This window comes from Hylaeus volcanicus, chromosome 3, assembly GCF_026283585.1.
Source record: "Hylaeus volcanicus isolate JK05 chromosome 3, UHH_iyHylVolc1.0_haploid, whole genome shotgun sequence".
Classification (NCBI taxonomy): domain Eukaryota; kingdom Metazoa; phylum Arthropoda; class Insecta; order Hymenoptera; family Colletidae; genus Hylaeus; species Hylaeus volcanicus.
Window position 1 is genome coordinate 24,635,634 of NC_071978.1, and position 23,971 is coordinate 24,659,604.

Below are 23,971 nucleotides of genomic sequence, written 5' to 3' on the forward strand. Positions count from 1 at the left end.
CGAATGCGATTAACGCGAAGCGAGGAACGTCCAGAGCTCTCCGCGCTGGCTATCCTGTCACCTACACCCTTTATCGCATTTCCGGGCGTTATTATGTCTAGGGCACTCGCGTCAGATGTAAACAAATACTCCGTATCGTGAACTGTCATCAGCCACTTCGGTCGGCCGTCTTCCGAGCGCCCAGATACGTGGCCAGGGCTCAGTCTGTAGATCGCGCCTTGAAACGACCGGTTTGAAAATGTTCTCTTCGGGTTCGTCAGTTGCCGCGCGACGGATATCGAAAACATTCTTCTCCGTTCGAGAAGATCTGCAATCCCTGGTGCGCGATTCTTTATCGAATACACGAACTCGAGGAATCTCTTCGCCTGGTGGAATGGTAATCGGTCTTTTTCAATAACAACCACGGATTTCTCTATATTCCCGCGTCGCGCCTTCGGTAAGCCGAGTATAAGACCTTTGAGATACGATATTTAAAGTATTATGCTCCGTTTATCAACGGCGCGGCGCGAGACGATCATCGATGCCACCGGATCACAGCGTTCCATGGTTCTCGCGTTGATCTTTCGCGGTTCCCATATCCTAGCATAATATTGCCGAGGAATACGATGGCATTATGCTAAGAATATGCGAAATCGTAAGTTCACCTTACAGAACCGAGCTTATCGTGGATTTTTGGATCAATCCTCTGGATCGTTCTCATCGTTTGGTACGCGACGACTCTTCTTATTTATTTTAGTATTGTCTTCGGTCTCTATCGAGCTGGGATTAAACAACCGCGCTCGAAATGAATAAACGTGAACTTTTGCGGGACGAAGGTTATCATTTCTCTTGACTCAGTTTATTTTTTTCATTCCCTGACAACGATGTCGCGGAGAACGTCGCGAGTAGATGGATCCTCGCCACGGCGACAGACGGTCATGCAGTTAGGCTATTTCGACGTAGAATCATCAAGATCTTGTCCAAGTGAAGAAAATGCGAGTGGCGGTGGTGGGCGCCGGCATTATCGGCATGACGACCGCGTTCGCGGTGAAAACCGCTTTTCCGCGGCTCCAGGTGCACGTGTTGGCGGACCAATTTTCACCGGACACCACTGGTGATGGAAGTGCGGGCCTCTGGGGGCCTTATCTTCTAGGGGACACTCCCAGCGATAAAATACTGTGAGTATCTGTATCACGAATCTGATATGATCGCGAAACTATTTAAAATATTAGATGTACCGAAAAGTAATGTCGTTTCTTTTCCATTAAATTCAAACGAATACAATCTTAACAAGTTTCTATTTTTAATGAATTATGTAATCACCCTCGTTATATCAACAGCCCAGAGTTGATGAATAATAAAGAAGTATCGAAATTCATAGGAACGACGTTGCTTTCCAGTCCACCTAATATTAGTTTGAAACTTTGCAACAATTTTTTTAATCTCGCGAGTTCTCGTCAACAGAGCCTGGGCTGGAGCCACGCACAGATGGCTGGAAAACTTTTGGAAAAGCGGTCAAGCCTCGGAAACTGGAGTTTCCTTGGTTCCAGTTTGTCGCGTTACCAGCGACCCTAAAGGGTACATCGATTCCAGCTGGACCAAGTTGGTGTACGGTGCTCATAAACTGACGGCGGAAGAACTTGAGAAACTGAACGAAGAGCACAAGTCGAACTACAAGTAAGCTAACTGAATTAATTATTTTTGAGGCGCAAATTCTGTGCAATTTTTTGAAGACATTCAAACTACATGCAAGTGTCGCGTATCATTTTGTAGCTTTCGAAAAGCTCTTTCGTATTTAATTACTAGCTACATTAATTGATCGATCGTTTAATTTAATTAACGCTTGCATATAAAGTATTTTCCATGATTTTACTAAAACGAACAAAAATTCAACGATCGATAAATGAATGTAGCTAATAATTAAATACGAAAGAGCTTTTCGAAAGCTACAAAATGATATACAACACTTGCATGTAATTTTAATGACAGTAAAAAATTGCACAAACTGAAACAACGTAAAAAGCGCACGAGTTTTTGTGTTCAGCCTGATATTCTATTTTAAAGGGAAGGCTGGACGTTCGTGACGTTCACGAGCGAACCCGTCCGCTTGCTACCGTGGTTAAAAGAAAAATTTCTAGGATTGGGGGGAGAAGTTCGAAGAAGAAAGGTCCATGCTCTGCACGAATTGATCGACGACGGCTACGATTTGATAATAAATTGCAGCGGCCTCGGCGCGCGTGAACTCGCCAACGATAACACCCTTGTCCCTATCAGGGGTCAAGTTGCCAGGGTTCGTAAACACAGAAAACGAGGGGTCGTTGAACGAATTTCTCACTTACGGTTTCGTTGAAGGTGACAGCGTCGTGGGCGATGCACGGACACCTGGTTGACGACGAGGATTCGTATTACATAATTCCAAAGTAATCAATCGCGCTCCTGTGATAACGATAAGTCCATTCTCTAAACTCTTCCGCTATTTTATTGTATTAACCCTCAGGAAGCTTGATTTTCCAAATTAAATTTTCAAAAAATATCAAGTGTACAATTCGATTTAAAAGTCCGGTACCAAATTTGAAACTTAAGGTTAAGAATTCATTCTTGATTTTTTGCAGCATCGATACTACGATACTGGGTGGCACTCATCAAGAGAACGATTTCGATCGCACTCCGCGAGAGGAGGACTCCAGGTCCATTTACGACGGGTGCTGTCGAATTATGCCTGCACTCGAGGTAAATCACTTGCCTAAACGGGCTAGATGAAGTCGTACATAAATTTCTAATAGATCAATTTCTATGTTTCTATTTACTCGTTAAAGGCGGTCACATCATCGGAAGAGTGGGTGGGTCTTCGACCAGGACGACCCAGCGTTCGTCTCGAAGCCGAAGTACTTCGGTCTCCTCGGGGCAAAAATTTCACGGTAGGAAATTCTGAATTAATTGGCAACATAAATTTGACGGGCTCAATCAAACGTTCATTCACGTGTCGATTCTCCGGTTTGGAATCATGAATAATCATTGATTTAGAAACAAGTTGATATGCGATGACTTTAAACAAAAAATAGTACTCTGTTAGCCTGTCAAATTTGTCTTCCTCCGGGATCTCTACTACCAATTATCGAATTAATTTCAATCTATGTAACGTTCGTCAGGTAATACACAATTATGGACACGGCGGGAGCGGCGTGACGTTGAGCTGGGGTTGCGCGTTGGATGTCGTGGCGATCCTGCGGCAAACGTGGACACCGAATTCGAATTTGTGAAACCTCAGTTGTAAATATCCCGATGTTCGATAAACGAATAAAATTAACGTACACCAATTTATAGGTGCTAATTTCAACTGGATGAAAACTATTCTCTAGTCGAAGTCGTAGACAGGGTGGTCGCTAAAGGGTGACACTCCGTTCCGTGGAAGGTTTCGTGATGTTCTCTATAATTACGCGAACAGTTTGCGTCGTCGGGGCTGCAATTAAAGCGACGCAGCGACTTTCCAGCTGCGTTTTACGCCGGCTGTGCCGCAGTGGTATCGACAAAGCGTTGTCGCACGCTTCTAGATCGGAATCCTCTCGATCTTCTTCGTATCGGCACCCTAACGGCATACATGGGCGATATTTTGTTCGAATTGCGACGAACGGTACCGCGCGAGTGAAAAACACGAGACGATGATCGTGCAAGCGCTACGAACTTCTATTCCTTTGAATCCAACGACGATTTGTACGGAGAAAGAGGAATACCGCGAGAAGGTGAAGTTCGAGAGACATTTGCTCGATTCTTTCGAGTTTTGACCGGTTTTCCCTCGCGAAACGGAAACAAAACAATTGAGACGAAGCATTTCTGTAAACGACAGAAAGTGATCAGCACCAAACAGCACCGCCCCGACTTTCGGGTTTTCGCGTGTCGCAATAAATTGACCGCAGTCCTTTCACACGTCGAGTCACCGTTTCCCGACCACAATCGCTTGATCGTTTCCTAGTAAAATTCACAGATTCAAGTATAATGCGTCACGGTTTCGACTCGGGATAAAAATTGATGCCGAACGACGACGCATCATCAAAAATAATGAGATACGCCGGTCATGAACCTTGTCGAGCGCAGCAACAAACGTCACCTGACGACAGTGCGCAAACCCGCGGTCGTTGATACGAGGAAAGGCTGTTCGGTGAACGAAGTCACCAGCGGCTCCGATTCCAGCACCGACGTGCGATCGTGCAAGACCGTTTACAGAAATCGATGCAAGAAATTCGTGGTGTCCGACACCTCCACGAGCATCGCCCCGTTTTCCGACTCGGCCAAAGATGATCGCGAACCGATCGTCCGTAAACGTCTGTCCGAGAGGAGGGACGAGAAAGGTATCGCCGTTTCTAACCTAATCGGGATCGTTCCACGTCAAATGGATCATAGTTTTATCGCGATCTATATCGAGAACGTCCTGTAGCTCGCGTCTTCGTTTCTCTGATTTTCCATTTTCCATTTTTCGATTCTGAAATTACGAAACTAAAACGCGATCGATCTCTTTACCTGGCAATCGTTGAAAATGATCACGGGAGGGATCGATTTAACAGGAGATCTTTCGTTCCTGGACACCGACGCGGACTCGCGGAAGGAGAACGACGAGTCGTCGACGAAGACGCGGAAGAAGAAGAAGAGAAGGTAAAGAAATAAGGGGAGTAATGCGAGCTTTTCATTTCTTTTTTAAATCTACCTTCCTTGGACAAGGTTTTTAACGATATGCACGAGCAACTGCAAATACGAAGCGGTGAGACGCGTGGCGGCGCGCTTCGGGATGAAGGAGGTGACCGAGGACAGCAGCTGGAATCTGTACTGGACGGATCTCAGCGTGAGCGTGGAACGAGCGAAGGACATGAAGAGGTACCAGAAGGTCAATCACTTCCCGGGGATGACGGAGATATGCAGGAAGGACCTGCTCGCTCGAAATTTAAATCGCATGCTTAAGCTCTTCCCGAAGGACTACAATTTCTTTCCGAAGACCTGGTGTTTCCCCGCCGAGTAAGAACGCTTCTTTAAATACGAAACTGGTGCAAGTTCGATCTTCCGAACAAAATATTTCAGAACACGTGGGGTATTTTAAGGTAAAAGTAAAGTAAAATTTGTCGATAGTCTAGGTGCATAGTCGTAGTAAAGTGACTGGAGTAGAAACAAAGGAAGTTGTATTTGCACCGGTTCCATAATGAACTGCTGCTTATCGATATCCGTTAAACGTGTTCGTGTTCACTTTTTTATGAGATCGATGGAAATTTTCAGCCACGGAGAAGCCATAGCCTACGCGAAACTGAGACGCTCGAAAACGTTCATTGTTAAGCCCGACACGGGCTGTCAGGGACGCGGGATTTATCTGACGAGGAACTTGAAAGACATCAAGCCTACCGAGCGCATGATCTGCCAAGTGTACGTGGCCAGGGTATGCGAGCTTTAACGTTGAAGCATTGTTCGTTTATACCAGAGATAGGCGAAAATGTTTAACTAGACACGAGTCTCGAATAACGAATGAAAAGCCCCTATCAGTTGCTCGGAATTATAGAGTGAAATGTTTCTTGAAAGAAAGCTTTGCCATACTAAATATGTAAGTGCTTGAATTGTTTATAGGTCGAGTTGTAGCAAAGATCGAAACGTGACGTGTCATTCTATTTAATAATATCCACGTTGGTTCGATAATTGTGTTAATTATGTAATATTGTATCTGCACAGCCATTTCTGGTGGACGGATACAAGTTCGACCTCCGAATTTACGCGCTGATTACCTCCTGCGATCCCCTCAGGGTGTACGTGTACAACGATGGCCTCGTGAGGTAACGATACAATGGCGTTCGAAGGTATTAGGCTCACTCGGAATTACTATAAGAACCGGAAATGGAGGGTAGCTGAGACGATTCTGAACCACGATTTTCTTCGCAAAAATGTTGTACAAAGCTTCGTTAATAGTTCAAAAACGAAGCATTATACAACATTTTTGCAAAGGACATTGTGGCTCAGAATCGTCTCAGCTACCCCCCATTTCCGGTTCTTATACTAACCCTTTGCACTCGTGGTCTTTTTCTCTGGTATCTACCAGCAACCCGAGATGTTTCTTAACATTCTATTGCTACGAGTTCTAAGCTATCGAGATTTTGGAACAAGGTCACCTTTACCTCACCGACAATCTTTCTATCGATACGTTGAGCTCTGAAGAAATTGAACCTAAAGTGAAACCTAATGGTGACTGAGAGTCACCTTTCGAGTGCAAAGGGCTAATTCTGGGTCACCCCGTATAACAACTTCAGATATCGGAGCGCATTTCTTGTCACACTGCAAAGACAATTCAGAGATCCACCAAAAATAGACGATACCTGCGCCTAATATTTACGAATTAGCCCTTCGCTACGATATTACATTTCCACGTGCTTCAGATTCGCCACGAGTCGTTACAAGGAACCCACGGGACACAACACGTCCAACGTGTTCATGCACTTGACGAACTACGCCGTCAACAAGCACAGTCGAATGTACGTGATCGACGACGAAATCGGTAGCAAAAGGTGAGCGATTCCCCGACACCTTTCCTCGGCAAGTTACTATGCAGATTGTACGATACAGGAAGATATCGACCCTGAACAAGTGGCTGATAATGAAGAACGTCGACGTGGACGACCTGTGGCACAAGATCGACGAGATCATTATCAAAACGATCCTCGCGGCCTATCCTATTCTCAAGCACAGCTATCACACGTGTTTTCCCACCCACGACAAAACGTACGCGTGCTTCGAGTTGCTGGGCTTCGACGTGCTGATCGACTGGAAACTGAAGCCGTACCTTTTGGAAGTAATGATCGTTAATGTTCAACATATTTGTCTCGATTTGAAAAAAACGAAGAACTATGAATACAAACTACTAGGTTAATCACTCGCCGAGCTTTCACACGGACGCGCAAATCGACAAGGACATAAAGGAGGGCTTGCTGATGGACACGTTCGAGATGCTGAACTTGCAGCAGTGCGACAAGAAGAAGATCATCGAGGAGGACAGGAAGAGAGTCAGGGATCGACTGCTTCAAGGAGTGACCTCAAAGGACGGCAGGTAAATCGAATAAAAATGATTCTATGATTCGTTCTCCAACAAAGGGTTAATTCGAAAAATCTGTTCAACCAAGTTCGAACGACTCCGCCCTTGGTACGACGAAGCTGGACAAACCAGAGGATTACCTGCACAGACAATTCAAATGGGAGGACGAGCACATGGGCAATTTCCGTAGAATCTACCCGTGCGTCGACAGCGAAAAGTACCAGCTGTTCTTCAAGCAGAACAGCGTCTCCGTGTTCCAAGACACGGTGGCGTCGAGGGCACGGGAGGAAGCGTCGAGGATCCAAAAGGAGGAGAACGAGGTGCGTTTTCTACTCTAAATGTATTCCGTTCGAAGGAAAATGAAACGTTTCCAAAATTTAGCAGACGAGAATCAGGGAACAGGACAGCAAGAAGGTCACGGCTAAGTGGAGCGACTCTAAATTACACTCCGAGAGTCTAAACGTAGCGAACTCGGCAGCTTCCAGCAATCAGCAGAGGAACAAGTCTGCGACCGCGACGAAGAAGCGCTTACCTCCTACGAACGTAAGTATAACTAGCGAGACAACGAATTTTTTTTTTCTATAGCAAAATCAATCTCCAGGTGAAGAACGAAACCTCGTTACCCGCGACGAACACCTTGTACTCGTTCGAGCCGGAGATCATCTGCGAATCGGAGGAAAGGGAGCGCGTGACGGCGCTGGCACAAAGGGATTTCCTGATCAAGAGTTACGGGATGCTGGAGCAGATCTACATGGCGATGAAGAGGAACGGCACTTTGCGAGCCAATGACGAGAAGAAGTACGGCCTTTACGGGAGGCTCGGTTACGCGGATAATGCGAGCAAGAGCGCGAGCCTGTGCAGACACAAGTGCCATCGTCATCAAGACGACGTGGAGGCCAGTCACTCGTCGCAGTATTGCCTGAAAGCAAGTAAAGTGTTTGGTAAACGATTGAACGAATAAAATGGATCGTGTCTAATCGAACATTGAATTTGAAACTGGTATAGTCTCGCGATGATTTTACAGGCTTCGTTTGAAATAATTGCGAGATTAAGTGTTTGAACGTGTTCCAGATTTCGAAGTGACCTGCAACGAGGCACCCGTTTACGTTCGTCCGAAGATACCGCGAAAATTTTGGATGGACGAGTTGAATTCGAACGACCAAGCCGGCAGGATCACCAAGGCTCACGTGGCACGCACCCTGTCCAACATAGTGCGTCTGCACACCCTCGAACGACGGAGGGAGTTCGATTTGTCGAAATTGTAGAGATTATGGCACAATGGACTACTTTGTAATTCTCTGGAAATGTCAAAATTCTATGTTACGTAACGTAAAGAAAAGGAACGTTCTAGCCTTCTCCAAGCAGTGGCACCATTTCCAAAACAAAAGAAAACATTTCGCGCGTCCGAAATACATGGACGATCGAATTTTGTATTACGTCTAATCGAACCCTTTTTTTTTATCGATTTTGATTCGTTGAATGTTTATTGTTTCTTAAAGAAAGCCATTTGGCAAATTACGTGCTTGCAAGACTCCCGCACTGATAAATAAATATTTGTTACGTATTACTGTACTGCGAACAACGCAAAAGAATAAAAAAAAAAAAAAAATCGCAAAAATTCATAAAACATAATTGTATAATTTATTCGAAGTAAAATTTAGTATAAACGGAATATTTAAAACGATACAAGAAGAATATATTCCTACGATAAACTTCGATGATAAATATATTTATATAGAAAGAGGTGTTTAAGTTATTCGTATTTTTCATTGATTCAGAGGAGGGAAGAATCGTGGTATCGAGTCTTGAAACGTACCCTTCGGTGAGCGGATGTTTCGCAGGGTATACATAAAAACAATATAAAAACCAACATGGTATGGATTTGTTATTTAAAGTGCCATATAAATATGTACAACGAGTGAACATGTACACGCCGCAGAAAAAAAGAAAGAAAAGAAAACTAGAATAATTCCGCACGCATCGATCGCGTAACGAAACGGTGAGATACGCACGCCAATTTGCAATACATGTAACAATCTTTATTGCTGAATATATATATATTCAGTGATCACATGATAGAAAATAATGCACGAACAGTACTGTTCTGTGTATTTCGTCATTTCGATTTTCTCTTGTTCGAACATCCGCATTTAAAAAAAAAAAAAAAGAAATTCACGATTAAGAGCTCGAAAAAATGTTAAGAGCCACTGCTCCTCCACGGTTTCCTAACAGGGCGAACGCTTTCGGTTCTCCGTGAACGAAAATAGTTGAACGACGATGCGGTGATTGTATTTGAAGGTGGTACAATGAGACAAAGATTCGGACACATATCAAATGCATTTGCTTCGAAAACAAATTGTACAGGGATTAACCTACCGTTTTAAACATAATAAGTCAAAGAACCTTTTTCTCTTTGCGTCTGCGAGAACGAGTCGTAGCGTTTCGTTTTTTTTTTTTTTTTTTTTAAGGCGTGCTTCGTTGGTTCGTTCGTCAACGGTACAACTTGCACGCGTGTACTCCGAAAAAGTAATAATAACTACTTAAGTTACGATTCGTTCGTTTGTACTAGAAAACACCTACCCGCGACCATTCGAGTCTCCAGAAACGCTCGTGTGTACCAGAGTTGGGGCAGTGATTACCTCGCGATCGCTTTCGTGAACGATCACTCGCAATTGTCGCATTAATCGTGTAATCGTCAATTAGATTTGTAAATCGCAATCAGTGAATCGATTGCGAATGTAAATTCGTTAACTTTACAGAGCCGTTCCGTTTACTCGTTAACCACGACCAACGAATAGTTGGCGGATCGTAATCGTGAATTACAGTTTGCCTCGTCGCTCGTCTATGCACACCTGTCTCCGAATAACATTTTCCTCTGTCGTCGTTTCGTTTGCTTAATCCCCTTGCATTCTCGTGTACACAATTTTTCGTAGCAGGGAAAAGAAAAGAAAGCATCGTTAACAACTTCCAGCGTGACCTTTCTCTCGCACGACGATGACAAAACATAGAATGAAGATACGCGAAGATGGTACTCTATTCGTTGTAATACTAATATGAGCATTATGTAGTTATAGGATCCTGTGTTTATGTTACGCGCGCGTAATATTCGTTAAAAAGGATTACAGTAAAACAAGCTTAAAGCGTGGATTACACGGAGAGAAACACCGACTAAAGGTTCGCGGAAGTGATTATACAGTTGGATCTGTTGGTAACAGAAAGGACTGTATAGTTACAGCCGAACAACTCCGATAGTTTGCGAAATCAGTTCTCCGTTTAATACAGGCGTCGTATAGTAAAATGATAACTAGCTATATTTCGTATATAAAAAAATGATACAATCCGTAGACTCGTTTAATTTTGCGTTAGCTGCCGACGGAATTTAGTCCTATGCTCCCACCGTCCCCGTTTCTGTCCTCTACCGCGTTGATCCTTCGAAAGGATATTCGTCTTTCCTCGAGGAAAAGATCTTTATAATTTTCTTGAAAATGTGCAAGCAAAATTATTTATTTTTAGCTCGAAAAAAAAAAATCAATGCTCCCCCTGGGTTGACAATACTCAGTTCTTTCGCGATATATTTTTGCATCAACGCCGCCAACAAATGCAATAATAAAACTCGAATTTGATGAAAAAGGGTGCATATGTGAGACGTAACGTGCGTACACGTGTGCGTGCACAGAGATTTCGTTACTCTAACTGAATACGACACTCCACTCTTTATATCGACGAAGTATCTTGAGCTTAATTTACAATTCGTACGTAATCGCTGTCAGATTACACGAAAACACGGGTATGCAAAAGATACAAGTGCGTGACACGTTTACGAAATTCGTAACGATTTAGTGGGTATCCGTTTTCAAGACTCCGATTCCTACTTTCGAGAACGTCACCCAAAAAATGGTCTGAATTTACGGAGAACCGTATACGATGGTTAAAAAATCGATACCCGTGCGTGTTGAATTAGTTAACAGCATAAACCCCGGCAAGAGACGATGTACGAGCTTCGTAGACAGATAGAAATATTTTTATACATGCTGTATTAAAACTTCTATTTACACTTTGAATATACTCTAAACTATAAGACTAACATATTTCGAAAGCATATAACTGACCATGGTTTATACGAAAATACTTGAAATATAAAAATACGAGAATTGCAGCACTTTCATATGTAACATTTGGGAGCGAAAAACAACGCTTGGCATGAATTCCCTCAAACGTTTTTTTCGCAAACACCAAAAAACTTCGGTGATAATTTAATTGTACGAAGATGTAGGTTTTAGGAAAATTTTTCCGATGTTTCGACAACTCGATGGTAAATATAAACATTTACGCTAAAATATCGCGTTATTACATTGCCTGAAATTAATGTTGCTTTGTTTTTAAACATTGCATACGTGCATTAGCGATACTTCCTTTCGAAAGTATCGCTTAGATCCTCCGGATTCCTTTAATCAACGTGACGAGCCTGGTGACAAATGGTGACGACATAAATAAAAAATATTTATGAAATAATACGCATTATTAATTACTCATGGATATCAATTATAGTTTATCAGGAACGTTCACCCGAATCTAAACAAAACAAACAGACCACACTCGTTTCACCTCGAATTCCTGTGTATTTCCAGCAGTTTTGTATCGTCCATTGTGTATATATTTCGTTTATTTTATACATACGATTATCTTTTAATTTCGAATTAAATGCAATTAGCAGTAAGAAATCGAACGAGGTTCTTCGACATTTATATACTTCTTTAACATTCTTTTTTTTTTTTATAAGCTTTTTTCATACTTTTCTTTAAAAAACGCGCGTACGTCTTCTGGACTTACTTTTTAATACGTTTGACGTTACAATGGCAATAGAAAAACAAACCGGCGATTTAAAAAATGAAAAACTCTCAAAGTTCAAGTCATAAATAAATTTGCAAACGGACGAATCCACTTGTCATAAACAGACTCAAAATCTAATTTAACTTTCGAACATATGTTGTTCCTGACATCTCATTCATCGATACGGCTCATAATGATACCCTAATATTTCAACAAGTTAAAGCTAAGATATTAACAAACAGCGCATGTTTATATTATATGCACGATTTCGCTCGTGCATTAGTGTATGCCGTACGTGAATACGTGTGTGCAATCGCACGCGCATATGTGCGTGTACAAGGTGTAAACGCTAACAAAGAGTCACTCGTGCGTCGCATATACGACGTGTCAAGAAGTGTTATGGTTTAAATTTAACCAAAGGTATGTTTTTCGACTGCAAGCACTTATCACACACCCATTCCGCGTAAACTTCTGCCGTTAGTAACTGATAAGCTGTTTCTGACAATCCTGTGCATCCCCTGGAATAAATTTTTGTAATACATAGTAAACGCGCATTATCCATGCGAACGAGACGCATGTGAAAGCGTAAGTTCTAGCTTACCTGTGAAACCAGAAATTACAACCAGATTCACAAAGTATCGCTTGATCGTTATCATGCACTTCTTTGTGACACACTCCACAGGGGTAGATGGGTGGAGCATTAGGATTTTGCGGATTAAATACCATCGGTTGATCCGGTGGATATATCTATAATGACGTTACGATGATGTTGACTTATTCGTAAGGTTTCAGCATTATACTAGAATTAGGTTTTCCCATAAGTAATAACGCATCTACCAAGCGGGGTTTTAAGATCTCTCGTCGAGTCTGATCCAAAATTGGTTCGTCGAAGAATTATCGGAATAATTTGTTCGCAGACATCTCGAAGAAACTGGAAATGTACGCGGAGAGGTGAAATAGATTCCACGAGAATTGCCTTCAGCTAACAAAGAATACATTGTAACGATTTATAATTTGTTACAATGTATAACCGGGAGTCATATCGATGGTTTTCACCAATGCAAGCTCCAGTTCCAGCACCAAAGCCTAGCTTACGGTGGGATATTAACGCACTGATTCATTTCGAATTGCTGAAACCTGGAGAAACGATACAAGGTGAAGTCTATTATCAGCAGTTAGGAAGAATACAACAGAAACTCCCGGTAAGAAGATTTATACTAATCGATCGGAAGGGCTTGATCTTGCAGTATGGTAACGCAAAATTACGTGCAGGAAGAATCGTACAGAGGAAAATTAAGGAATTGGAGTGGGAAGTACAACTACATCCTGCCTATTATTTAGGTTATTTAGCTGGGAATAAACTTCAAAAATTCGACGAAGTAAAAGATCGTCATAAGTCATTTTTCTCCTCAATATAGCCAGAAGTCTGTAAGTAAGGCATTGAATCATTGGAGATAAGATGGCAAAGTGTTGCAGACGATAGTAGCGATTGTATCATTGATTAAAAAATAAAACCCTTTTTGACAAACTTGTTTATGTATTTCATTTCACATACGTCATTACTTATGGGAAACACTAATACATCATACAGAGTTATAAGCGATAAATCTAGCTACCTTTCCTGCAGAAACTGGCATTGGTTTTGGTCCCATTCCTGGTGGACCTTGAAAACCATGAGGTGGCATGGAGCCGCCCATGTTAATGGGATGACCCATCGGAGGACCACCACCCATATTGCTGGACATTGTACCCATTGGACCACCCATGTGAGCCATTTGATTGTGATGATTGATACTCATATTAGACATATTATTCATCGGCGGTCCGCCCATGTTCATATTACTTATTTGATTCGGACCGCTCATGTTCATGTTATTAGATACCATGGAACTCATGGTAGTCATAGGTCCATTCATGGGTCTACCTAAATTATTAAGATTATTCCCCATATGATTCGGATGCGGTTGAGATCCGTTATGTCCTAATGGACTGTTTACGCTGTTCATAGACGGACCGTTTAATGGGCTGTTAGGTGGTATGTGGCTATTAATGTTATTCATATTCATGGGGCCATTAGGCATATGATTGGACCCTCCCATCGTATTCATAGGAGATCCTAAGGGACCACCCATAGGACTTCCCATACTGTGACCCATGTTATTCATTGGACTACCCATTGGACCGCTGTTCATGTTATTCATCGGACTACCCATAGGCGGGCCGCTAAGTTGAGAATTGCCCATGTGACTCATGTTCATATGATTGTTCATAGTGTTCATAGGGCCTGGTGGCATATTCGGGCCCATGTTATTCATGGGACTCATACCACCAATTGGCGCGTGATTCATAGGAGACATTGCCCCCATGTGATTCATGTGATTCGACATGGGTGGATTTCCCATTGGACTCATATTACCCATGTTATGAGGCATCATAGGACTCATTCCGCCTATTGAAGTCAACGGACTCATGCCTCTCATGGGTGGTCCAGTCATATGATGCGGGTGGTGCGGATGCATATGTGGTGGTCCGCCGTGCATCATCGGGGATTGCGTCGTTTGAGGGGGCGTATCGTCAAAAGGATTACTCGCTACAATCGTGTCTCCGTACCCTGTTAAAGGTGGTGGTAATAAATCCTGGAAATACATTTTTTGTAAATACTGTACAAAACAAAATTTAAAAATTTTCCTTAGAAGTAAATCGAGATGAAACTAAAGTAAATGAAACTTACTTGGACCGTTGGAGGTTGTTGCGGAGTTGGTTGAGCAACGTTTGCATTTGTACGCCTTTTCTTTTTAGGATTCGCACCAGCAGGTGGCGGCGGCGGCGGATGAGGGTGAGCAGAAGATTCGGGATGCGGGGCATTAGGTCCCATGTTCACACCCATGTTCATACCTATACCCCCCAAAGGCATCCTTGCAAAGGGTGGCATGCCTGCGATATTGTGGCTCATCTCCCTCGTTCGCTTCCCTTATTTTAACATGCCGTATCAGCACCCCAATAGATTTAGGTGGCAAGTGTTTATTGTTGCTCCACTGTTATTTACAGATAAAGAAACATCGCAATATAAGAGGATTGGATTTCTACATACTTTCGTAGTTTTATTTACATCCAGCAATTAAGAAGTTACATATACATTCTACAAAGTTACACAATTACAAAAATATTACAAAGTAATCACTCGAAAGGTACAGGGAATACGTATCAGTTTGTGCATCTCATTATTATTATTTCCGAGAGTGTATTTATAATCGTACATTTGCAATTGTATACACGTAAACGAATAGATACACGATTGGAGGTTGATATATTTGTGTATGCAAATATAAATAAGGGATATTTCAGTGAGGCCCTTACGAAATAACGAACGTTCGAGTAAAAATAATACGCGATTCGGAATAATAGCGCGTTCGAAGCAATAAAACTGATGCAAAAAAATAGGCAACCTCTTGAAAAGAGAACAAAATAAAATCCGCCGATGCCAGTTTCTCAGACCAACCTAACCTACACATCTTTCTAAACCGTTTATCAATGGTTCGTAGGTACGTAACAAGGGTCACAGAGATTAAAATGAATGCAAAATTTAGAAATAAAAACGATCCGCGTACTCACCAGGGCATTATAGTTGGCAAGATATCGATGTATACATGGCTTTCCTGTTTTTTCGGCAGGGACCAACACCATTGAATCGAGTCGTGCGCCTAGCTAGCTTTAACGGCTGGATCAACGCGATTCTTTGTTTCTCGCGTTTCCACTTCACCAGTCACATATTTTACGGCGGCACGGACGTATTTCACATTCAAGAACGCGCGAAAAGCACACGGTAAACACTGACGAGATGTCAAAAGCATACGTAGCAAGGAAACGCACGCCAGTCTTTCAGGTCGCCATTGTCGCGTTACGCGTGTCCCTGTAGTTGTATTGTTCGCATTACAGTATTGCGCGGTGCATCGTGCAGATGGCGGTACCATCTGAATTTTGTGGCGGAAGAATTGTTCCTTCGAAAATTCAAGTTTGCTACAAGTTCTGAAGTTCTTTAAAGAATTCGTAATTCATTTTTCTTAATCTGTACAAAATTTATCGAGAGAGTTCGATGATCTCAGAACTCACTGGACTGATTGGATCTTCCTTTTAAACTATGTAGCGAGGTAATTAAAAAAAAAAAAAAAAAGAAATTAGAAACAAGATAGAGCACGATTATGGCAATTACTGTAAGGAATTTTCAAATAGAAACAAACGTATTCCCCTGCGGAAGATATTATTGATTTATAGTACGAATATCTTCGTGGTGCTATATTCGAATCCGATATCATAAACACCTACACATAGCTTTCGAATGTAGGATTCTATTTGACTTGGATATTCCATCAATAATCATTAGATGGTTATATACGCGCGATAAGGCATTCTTGTATAAATTATTATTATAATTTATTCCGAAATCGAACGTGCGCGAAAAATGTTCGTATAGGTAAATTCCGACGTTTTCAATTCGTGGCAGAAGTTAGAGGACGCAAGTTCGTCCAAGATAGAGCAGTTTAGTTTAGAACATATACGTTACTTAGATGGTACTATTACGCGCGGTTGAAATTCTCTCTCGTTCTCCGTCTACCTTTCGGCAGTTTCGCGTGTTATGTCTTCCATTCGCATTAGGATCCAGGGAGTTGTTCCTGTAACCTCGGAGTAAGGTCTGTACACGTCACTTTAATTATTTGAGTTACATTAGCAAGTTAGCACGGTTTAACAACTGGAAAATGGGCTCGCTCAGTATCCACTGCGGCCAGTTGCCTTGTACCTACTCGTAATACAGTTTGCGCAACTACGATTGAGTTGTCTTATCCTCTTACGGTTTTATTTCGATAGACATTCTCTGTAGAATAGGGATAACGTCGACGAACGTACGTACGACATTATTATGCGCGTTCTTTTCGGTCCATTGCGCGGATAAAGTCGCTCTCAAGTCGTTCGCAACCGAGCTAACGTAAAACTTAACGATCGATCGGAGTTGAAAGTGATCTCTGTGCGTACTAGGGGGAATTTCGTCGCTGGCGAGGTATAATATTCGTGGTACCTTGTAAAGAGAACACTTTTAATATTCAGTTTCTCGTGAGTATATGTAGATCTTAGATACACGTGTCCGTTCAAAAGTAATTCCTCTCGAAGAAAGAGAAAAGAAAGAAAAGTAGAATTCATTTTCTCTTCACGAGCCTTCGTTTACTGGAAAATTCCTGGAGCCCACGCGTTCGATCCAATAACAAACTTGCAAGCTCCTAACTTTTAATTGCAACACGTTTTCAGCATTCTTGCTAGAAAACTGATGTTCTAGCTACAAGTTACCACGTAGATACTTCCCATATACGAGGATTGGACAGATATTGGTTACTTTGCGATTAGTTTTGCGAGTGGTTATAGAAATGAAATAACTTTCACCCAATAAAATCTCACTCGAACAAAGGTGTACTTAAATAACGAACATTTCGCGTTTAACGAGTTAATCGTGGACGACGATCGCATTCGGTCTGATTGCTTGTATTATTCATTAATCAGGCCTACCGATTACTCAATAATCGTCCTCGTTAATCAAATTACATTTTGTCCAACACTGCCACGCACACGCACGATAGAGACAACCGTAATTAGGTCCATTGAACCGCAAGTCTTATCGTTAAGTAACGCGTCTATTTAACCCGGAGACCCAACCGAGATCAACCATTGAAATTTATCAGTCCCAAGACAGAAGGGACGTTAATAGTCGCATTAGCGACTGCATACATAGCCCGTGTGCCCCTAAAGTTCGCGCGTAAGGTAGTTCAAACGTGACATCGTAATCGCCGGACCCCGTTCCGTCCATCCAGCTCGACTTGGAAGAAATAATTCACGGGGCTCAAAGATTTATGCCGCACGCCGCGATTTACCGGAGTATCTCGTCGAATCTGGAACTATCGAGAGTGAACGTATCGTCCTCGTACCACGCCGGAAGTTTTGGATGTAGGACAGAACGCGGAGAACAAGAAAATAAAAAGAAAAGGGGGAGTACGACCTCGAAAGAAAAGAGAACGCGACACGCACAAAGGACGAAGGACAAAGGACTGGGTCGCCGTCGACAGGATGTGGCAATCGAAGAACGACGCAAATGGATTCCGCAAACAGCGGTATTCCCCAAACAAATACGACACGCCGACCAATCTGCCGCGCGCATAAACGTGATCTGCATAAGAACGAGCGATTTGTTCGAATTATAGAAAGACGGAGTCATCGATGAGCGTTGCATCGGTGGAATGCATCCGAGGATCCGCGTCGAATGCATGGGAATGCATAGGAACTTGTACAAATTCGCTTATGTTTTGTTATGCATTTAGAAGGTTGGGCTTAACGTGTCTAGATCATGGGAAAAGAGGATCTCATATGCTTTAACTGAGACGAAAGGTACGCATGAATTTTATTTTGTATATATAGGAAAGCCTCCTTAGATGCACAAATTTCTCTACGACAAGTGCACAGAAACCATCTCCACCATTCGTGGGTATACCCGTTGAGAGGTCCAGGAGTTCGATCGCCGAGTAGTGTATTACATAACATGATCTGCGATCGGATCTCTCTCTTCTTTATTCGCTGTTCTTCTCTACGTTCTTCTCTACGCACGAGTTCAGTCCCGAGCTTGTGCATTTAAGGAGGCATTACTGTAAATAGAATTCCTATTGTAGAATTCCTTTGTTATTCATATCTCGAAATGACGCAAGAAGAGATAACTATAAAATAGTGTTAAATTAATGTGGGAGTAATCGATGAATGCTTGATTCGATAAAAAGTTGGAGTATTTACTCCTCATTTAATAATTGTAATGTTCCCTGGAATATTCGCGAGTTTTCCTCGCATAGAGTGCCTACGTGCGCAGCGTAGCGTGTCGCAGGTACGATGCACAGAGTTAGAGAGAAACCATCCTTGACCTGTTGTGAGCATTCGTGGAGACCCGATCGCGTGTCCCGTGTCGTAGAAAATTTACATTACCCGTTTCCCGCGAGCAGAGAAACTGATCGAGCCGTTTCAGATCGGAGATCTAGGTCTCCGTAGTCGAGGAACGGTTTTCAAATTCAGATCCAGGACAGATGCTTCGGCAATCTCTCCACGTGAACTCTGCTGGAATGGATTTCATTTAACCAAAGCTGCAGAGGAAAGTTAGTCAAAAGCTGGTCAAAAGGTAGTTAAAGAATTCTCCAACTGCGTTCGTTTCGAATTAAAATTAGAGGACAAGGACTGTACCCTATCGAACAAGTGGGCAAATTTGAGTGTTCTACGATGGAAATACAGTGAAACAGCCAGGGAATCGTCATCGACCCCGTGTTTAGGTGACACGGTTTTCATCCACCGCGATGGAAGTTCCGCAATAAAACGAGGCCGCGATGGAACGAAATCACACCACGGGTTGTCGAATCTGATGGGAACCAGGCGATATTTACGCGTTATCGCGTGAGCTGCTATCGGATCCATTTTATCGATCCTGATCGACGCTGACGCCGAAAACCTCGCGGGCAATCGAGTCGCGCGACCGATGCAACCAGTTGAATTCAGCGTTCGAGGGTCGCGGGTCATGCAATCTTACACCCTGGGGCCACGTTTACACCGAAACCCCGCCACAAAGCGGTCATTAAACTCCATAATATTAAGCGGGTAAGACAATAGCAAGCAAGCCTCGAGCTTCGAGGTAGGATAAGAACCACTTTACTGTATTTTGATTCCCTCCCGAGCACCTCTTGGACAGGATTCCTTGCATTTCTATTCCACGGGAAGAGATATTGTTCGTATAGACTCTATACTATAGAGCCTGTTGATATGCAAGCATAATTCATATCTCTATATGTTATTTTCCGATCGGTGTAACATGTATTAGGAGGTTGCATCGAAAGCCGCTGTTTATGTATACGTGGATTTTACTGCGAATACTGTAGACAGTGAGAGCTGTCGTATATTATGAGTTGTTAAAACCACGTGAAACAGTCACCGCTGAAGGTAATTGCCAACAATTGAAGCGTTTACGCGATAATTTGATAGAGAAACGACCGTCAATTGCATGAAATCGACGAAAAGTGATCCTTCTTCGCGACAATGTTCGGCCTCATGTTGCCGTGATTTTTATTAATATTTAATCGAAGACTAAATGTCGCTATATGCATTGTAAATATTCATATTTAATGCATTTTAAAGTTTCAGATTATTATACCAATGGTTTTCGAGAAAGCAATATTTCCCATCATGAAAAGTTGAGAAAAAGTAATCGTCAGATATTTTTCTATATTTTAATATCTGTTGATTGGAACAATTAAAATTTAATATTTTGTGCGAAATGGAATCCTTAAACCCGTATAATCTAAGAACTGGAAAACTTATATATTGTTCCTAATAACACAAAGGCGTGTATTATAAGTGTTGATATTCAGTTCTTTAGTAATATATTCCGAGAATGCTTGCACATTTTGAACTGTATTGCCAATCTTGTCAAAATCTCGAGATCAAGTCAAGATCTCGTCGAGATTTCGTCAAAATCGAGATCATATCGAGATCGAGATCGAGATCGCGATCGTCTTGTACGGATCACTAAGCAAAAGGCTCATCAGAAGCTGGTCGCGGCGGTTTGAACGTGCTCTTAGGCTGTCGTCAGGTTCTTATCGCGTCTTATCCTCGAGGTGAACGGCCGAGTAGTTCGTTTCCAGGAAACCGCCGCTACTTCGTGTCCATTCAACGGAGAATCCGGCTTTTCCTACTTTCTCTCGTGTACGCGCGAGCGGTCCGACGCACGGTCGCGTTCGACGAAGCGTAACGCGTTCTCGTGAACTTTCACCTTGGGATTTCCAGTTCGGCCGAGGCTCTGGTAATCACGTCGAAAACGTTGAATCGGACCAACCGCCCCTCGCTCCAAATCCTAAGGCAGCCGGTATTCTTCTTCGCTTAATTTCATTAGCCTCGCGCGCTTCGATCCGCTGAACGCGTTAACGACCGAAGACGTATATATTGTTTAAGTTTTTGCACGCCGACACCGATCGACCTAAATTTTCGATTCCCGGCCAACAAGCTTCGAGGGAATTTTATTGGGTAGGAAGTTCCCTCGTCGCCGCTCCGCTCTTATTTCTCTCGCAGCGTTATTAAGTAATTAGCGTTGGCTGCTACAGATCCACTGTTACTTCCTACTCGCGCGGGAGAAACCCGTGAACAGTGGAACACGTCCACCTCCTGTATTTACGTAATTGTTCATCCGCCTTCGGCTCTGTCGATCTCTGTACGTGTAACGTTATTTATAGAAACCCGCAACGAGAGCCGGAGGAAAATACACCAGAGTCGAGAAAAACACTCGCATCGCAGTCAAGAATAAACCGGCGAGTTTCCAATCGGCCGCACGCAATCGGCAAGATTCGAAAAGAGGGAAAGTGAGTTCTACTGGTAGTCGCTCGGTGAAATTGTTGCGTGACAATGCCGGTCCTCGCGTGACGGGATTGATTAAGAGAATATTGTTGCAACTCGGTCTTTAACCCATCCAGAGACGTACACGAAGTAAATAAATACAAGCTAATATATAATAAGTTTAAAGGCGACATAAGCGAACAAATTATAGGTGACGATTTTCACCGAGTCTTTTTCTTTAATGAAAAGAAGAAACTTATTGTTGCCAGAAATTAAATAAAAATAGCTTATTCAGTGAAAATCGTCACCTATAATTTGTTTCCTTGCATCGCCTTTTAACTTGTCATCTGTCTCGATCTTTTCAACAACGTGCCTTGTCGCTTACGCGTTTTTCCTGTATTTAAAAATTCCTATCTAAATTATGATTCCTATCTAAAAAAAAAAAAAAATCTCACGGGTTGCGGACCAACAAGCCGATATCAGATGAACCAACCTTTCGGAGGGCATTTTAGAGGAATTTTTAAATCTAAAATTTCTCAAATTTATTGTGCTTTATACAAGGTTCCACTCGATTACTATCGATTCAACTATCGCTATCTAAAAGTTCATCTAGAACTTTGCAACGAACCATTCAATTCCAACGGATTCTTTTTTAAACCGTGCGATGGAAAGCCAGTTAAGAAATAAAGTTTAATCTCGATACACGGCATCGCGCAGCACGATCAATTATAATTACCCTCGCACGGATTAAATTTAACTGGTAATTTTCGCTGGTAACGACGACGGCGAAGTGAGCGACGTCCCGGTGTTTCCGTCCACGTTGGAAATCCAGCGAACCGGGAGAAAGCGACCGAACAACGGCCATAAAGTTGCCGCAATTTCATTGACATTAACGTAATTACGAGATCGCCGTTCGTTATTCGAATTTTCCCAAAAGCGATTAACCCACGCGAAAGGGATGGAAACGACGGCGATCCTTTTCCGCCTACGACTCCAGCGACTCATCTCTTTTCGACTGTCGCGAAATAGATTTGTATGGTAGAGGATGTATCGTACGCGTTACACGGCGTTATTTCGGTGCCAGCCATTTCGTCGGAGCACGCTGGAATGGAAGTTAAAAAACACGGGAGAAAAGGTTAGATGTTAGATTAAACCGTTAGATGTAAAAGAGAATAGTTAGGATTTGCAATGATAAAAGCTGGGGGATTTATATAGCTGGGGTAAACGATCTTGTTAGGTTAGTTGACATTTCCTAGGTTGTCCCATAAGTTCGCGGGCACTTGCTACCAATAAATCATTTTATAATAACATTACAATCAAACAATAAGTATTCTTCAAAATAAATGTCGTTGCTTCTGATAGTTTTCATCTATCTTTCTGTCAATTTTTCGATTCGCGATCATCGCCGTTGCTTCTAGGACCTGGAGGCCCGAATGGAATCTCTGTCTCATTTTTTATTTGTAGACAAGCTTCTACAGGAGAGATTCTACAGAGAGAATTATATTTCATCTAGCTTCCCCTTTAAGTTGTCACGGAGGATTGGTTTACCAGGAAAGACAAGGTTCTCAGACAAGGTTCTTTTTTCTAATTCCGTTTCACTGTCCAATTCCGGATGGTTTCTACGTTCCGATCGCGATCCATACTGTTCTCCAACTTTGGAACGCGGCGTCTTATCGATGAAACGAACGGTGGTCGGAAGAGTAAAGTACTCATTAAGGTTTTAAACGATCTCGCGTTGAACGGGCAGATAAACTCGCCGCGGGGTGAAATCAAGCGACGAGGAATCGCGCGACGTGACCAAGAGGACAATGAGCCATATCAATCCTTTATTTCTTTCCCCCTTCTCCTCCTCCAACTCACCCCTACCCTCCTCTTTCCTCTTTGGGCTAGAGGAATTCGTTCCGTTCGAGCGATCGAATCGCCTCGAAAACGATCGGCTATTCAAACGGCTCTCGACAACGAATCGCCGGAAAAAGGAGGGAAAAAAAGGGAGAAAGGAACGAGGCCAATGACAGAGAGTTGTAGTTCGGGGGATGAAAAAGGAAAAGGAGGAAATACAAAATGGAGAAGTAAAAATAGCGGGGGCGTGGGACGATCGGTCAACGCATCGACGAGGAATTCCCTTGACGCCGCAAAAGCTTCGAGCTGCCGGCATGAAAGTAGATCGTCGAATCCCAGCCCTTGTAATCTTTATCGATACAAGGCACGAGTTTTCCAACGGTCGTCTCGTTTCGTTCCGGTATACAGGGTGAAGCACTTAAAATTGGACATCCGAGTAACTCGTTTGCTCTGGTTTGCGTAAAAATTATTCAAACGTGTGTACCGACGGTATCGTGAATAAAAGAACCCGTTGTTGATGTCGAAATCGAGGCGATACAAATTTCAATGTCGGCGTCAATTGTAATTAGTGCCTAGTACGCGAGGGCAGCACTTTAATAACGTATATACGCGCGTAAAAAGAAAGGTATAGATAGATAGAAAGTTTCGATAGATTTTTTACTAGATTTGTTTTTATATTGTTATTTCGTTTACTGTACAAATCATCTATGTGTATAAGGACGAAGCCCTGACTAATTACGAGGTATACAAGAAATACGGAAGGATATTTCGAAATTCAACCCCTAAGGTGGTAAAAAGGGGTTGCAACGTTTGTACGAGAAATATTTTATTTGTGGTTAAATTTACTTGAAACTTGGCCTTAATGGTCTATGATAT

The 23,971-nt window shown here is 42.6% G+C and overlaps 3 protein-coding genes across 3 annotated transcripts; 2 read left to right on the forward strand and 1 right to left on the reverse strand.

Annotated features, from left to right (window-relative positions):
• Positions 1-872: 872 nt before the first annotated feature.
• Positions 873-3,331, forward strand: LOC128873348 (D-aspartate oxidase). Its single transcript, XM_054116870.1, has 7 exons — positions 873-1,157; positions 1,444-1,656; positions 2,044-2,269; positions 2,332-2,399; positions 2,592-2,709; positions 2,796-2,897; positions 3,129-3,331. The coding sequence occupies exons 1-7, from the start codon at positions 973-975 to the stop codon at positions 3,237-3,239; spliced, it is 1,023 nt and encodes a 340-aa protein (XP_053972845.1). The 5' UTR covers positions 873-972; the 3' UTR covers positions 3,240-3,331.
• A 1,248-nt stretch (positions 3,332-4,579) lies between these two features.
• LOC128873627 (tubulin polyglutamylase TTLL13-like) lies at positions 4,580-8,742 on the forward strand. Its single transcript, XM_054117324.1, has 10 exons — positions 4,580-4,983; positions 5,239-5,395; positions 5,683-5,783; positions 6,381-6,509; positions 6,568-6,793; positions 6,867-7,048; positions 7,122-7,353; positions 7,415-7,576; positions 7,635-7,974; positions 8,105-8,742. Exons 1-10 carry the CDS (start codon positions 4,760-4,762, stop codon positions 8,296-8,298), a joined length of 1,947 nt encoding a protein of 648 aa, XP_053973299.1. The 5' UTR covers positions 4,580-4,759; the 3' UTR covers positions 8,299-8,742.
• Positions 8,743-8,893: 151 nt separating this feature from the next.
• On the reverse strand, positions 8,894-15,780 carry LOC128873628 (protein pygopus). Its single transcript, XM_054117325.1, has 5 exons — positions 15,476-15,780; positions 14,595-14,898; positions 13,480-14,499; positions 12,465-12,610; positions 8,894-12,381 (listed from the first exon to the last, which is right to left on the reverse strand). The coding sequence occupies exons 2-5, from the start codon at positions 14,814-14,816 to the stop codon at positions 12,261-12,263; spliced, it is 1,509 nt and encodes a 502-aa protein (XP_053973300.1). The 5' UTR covers positions 14,817-14,898; positions 15,476-15,780; the 3' UTR covers positions 8,894-12,260.
• Positions 15,781-23,971: the final 8,191 nt, after the last annotated feature.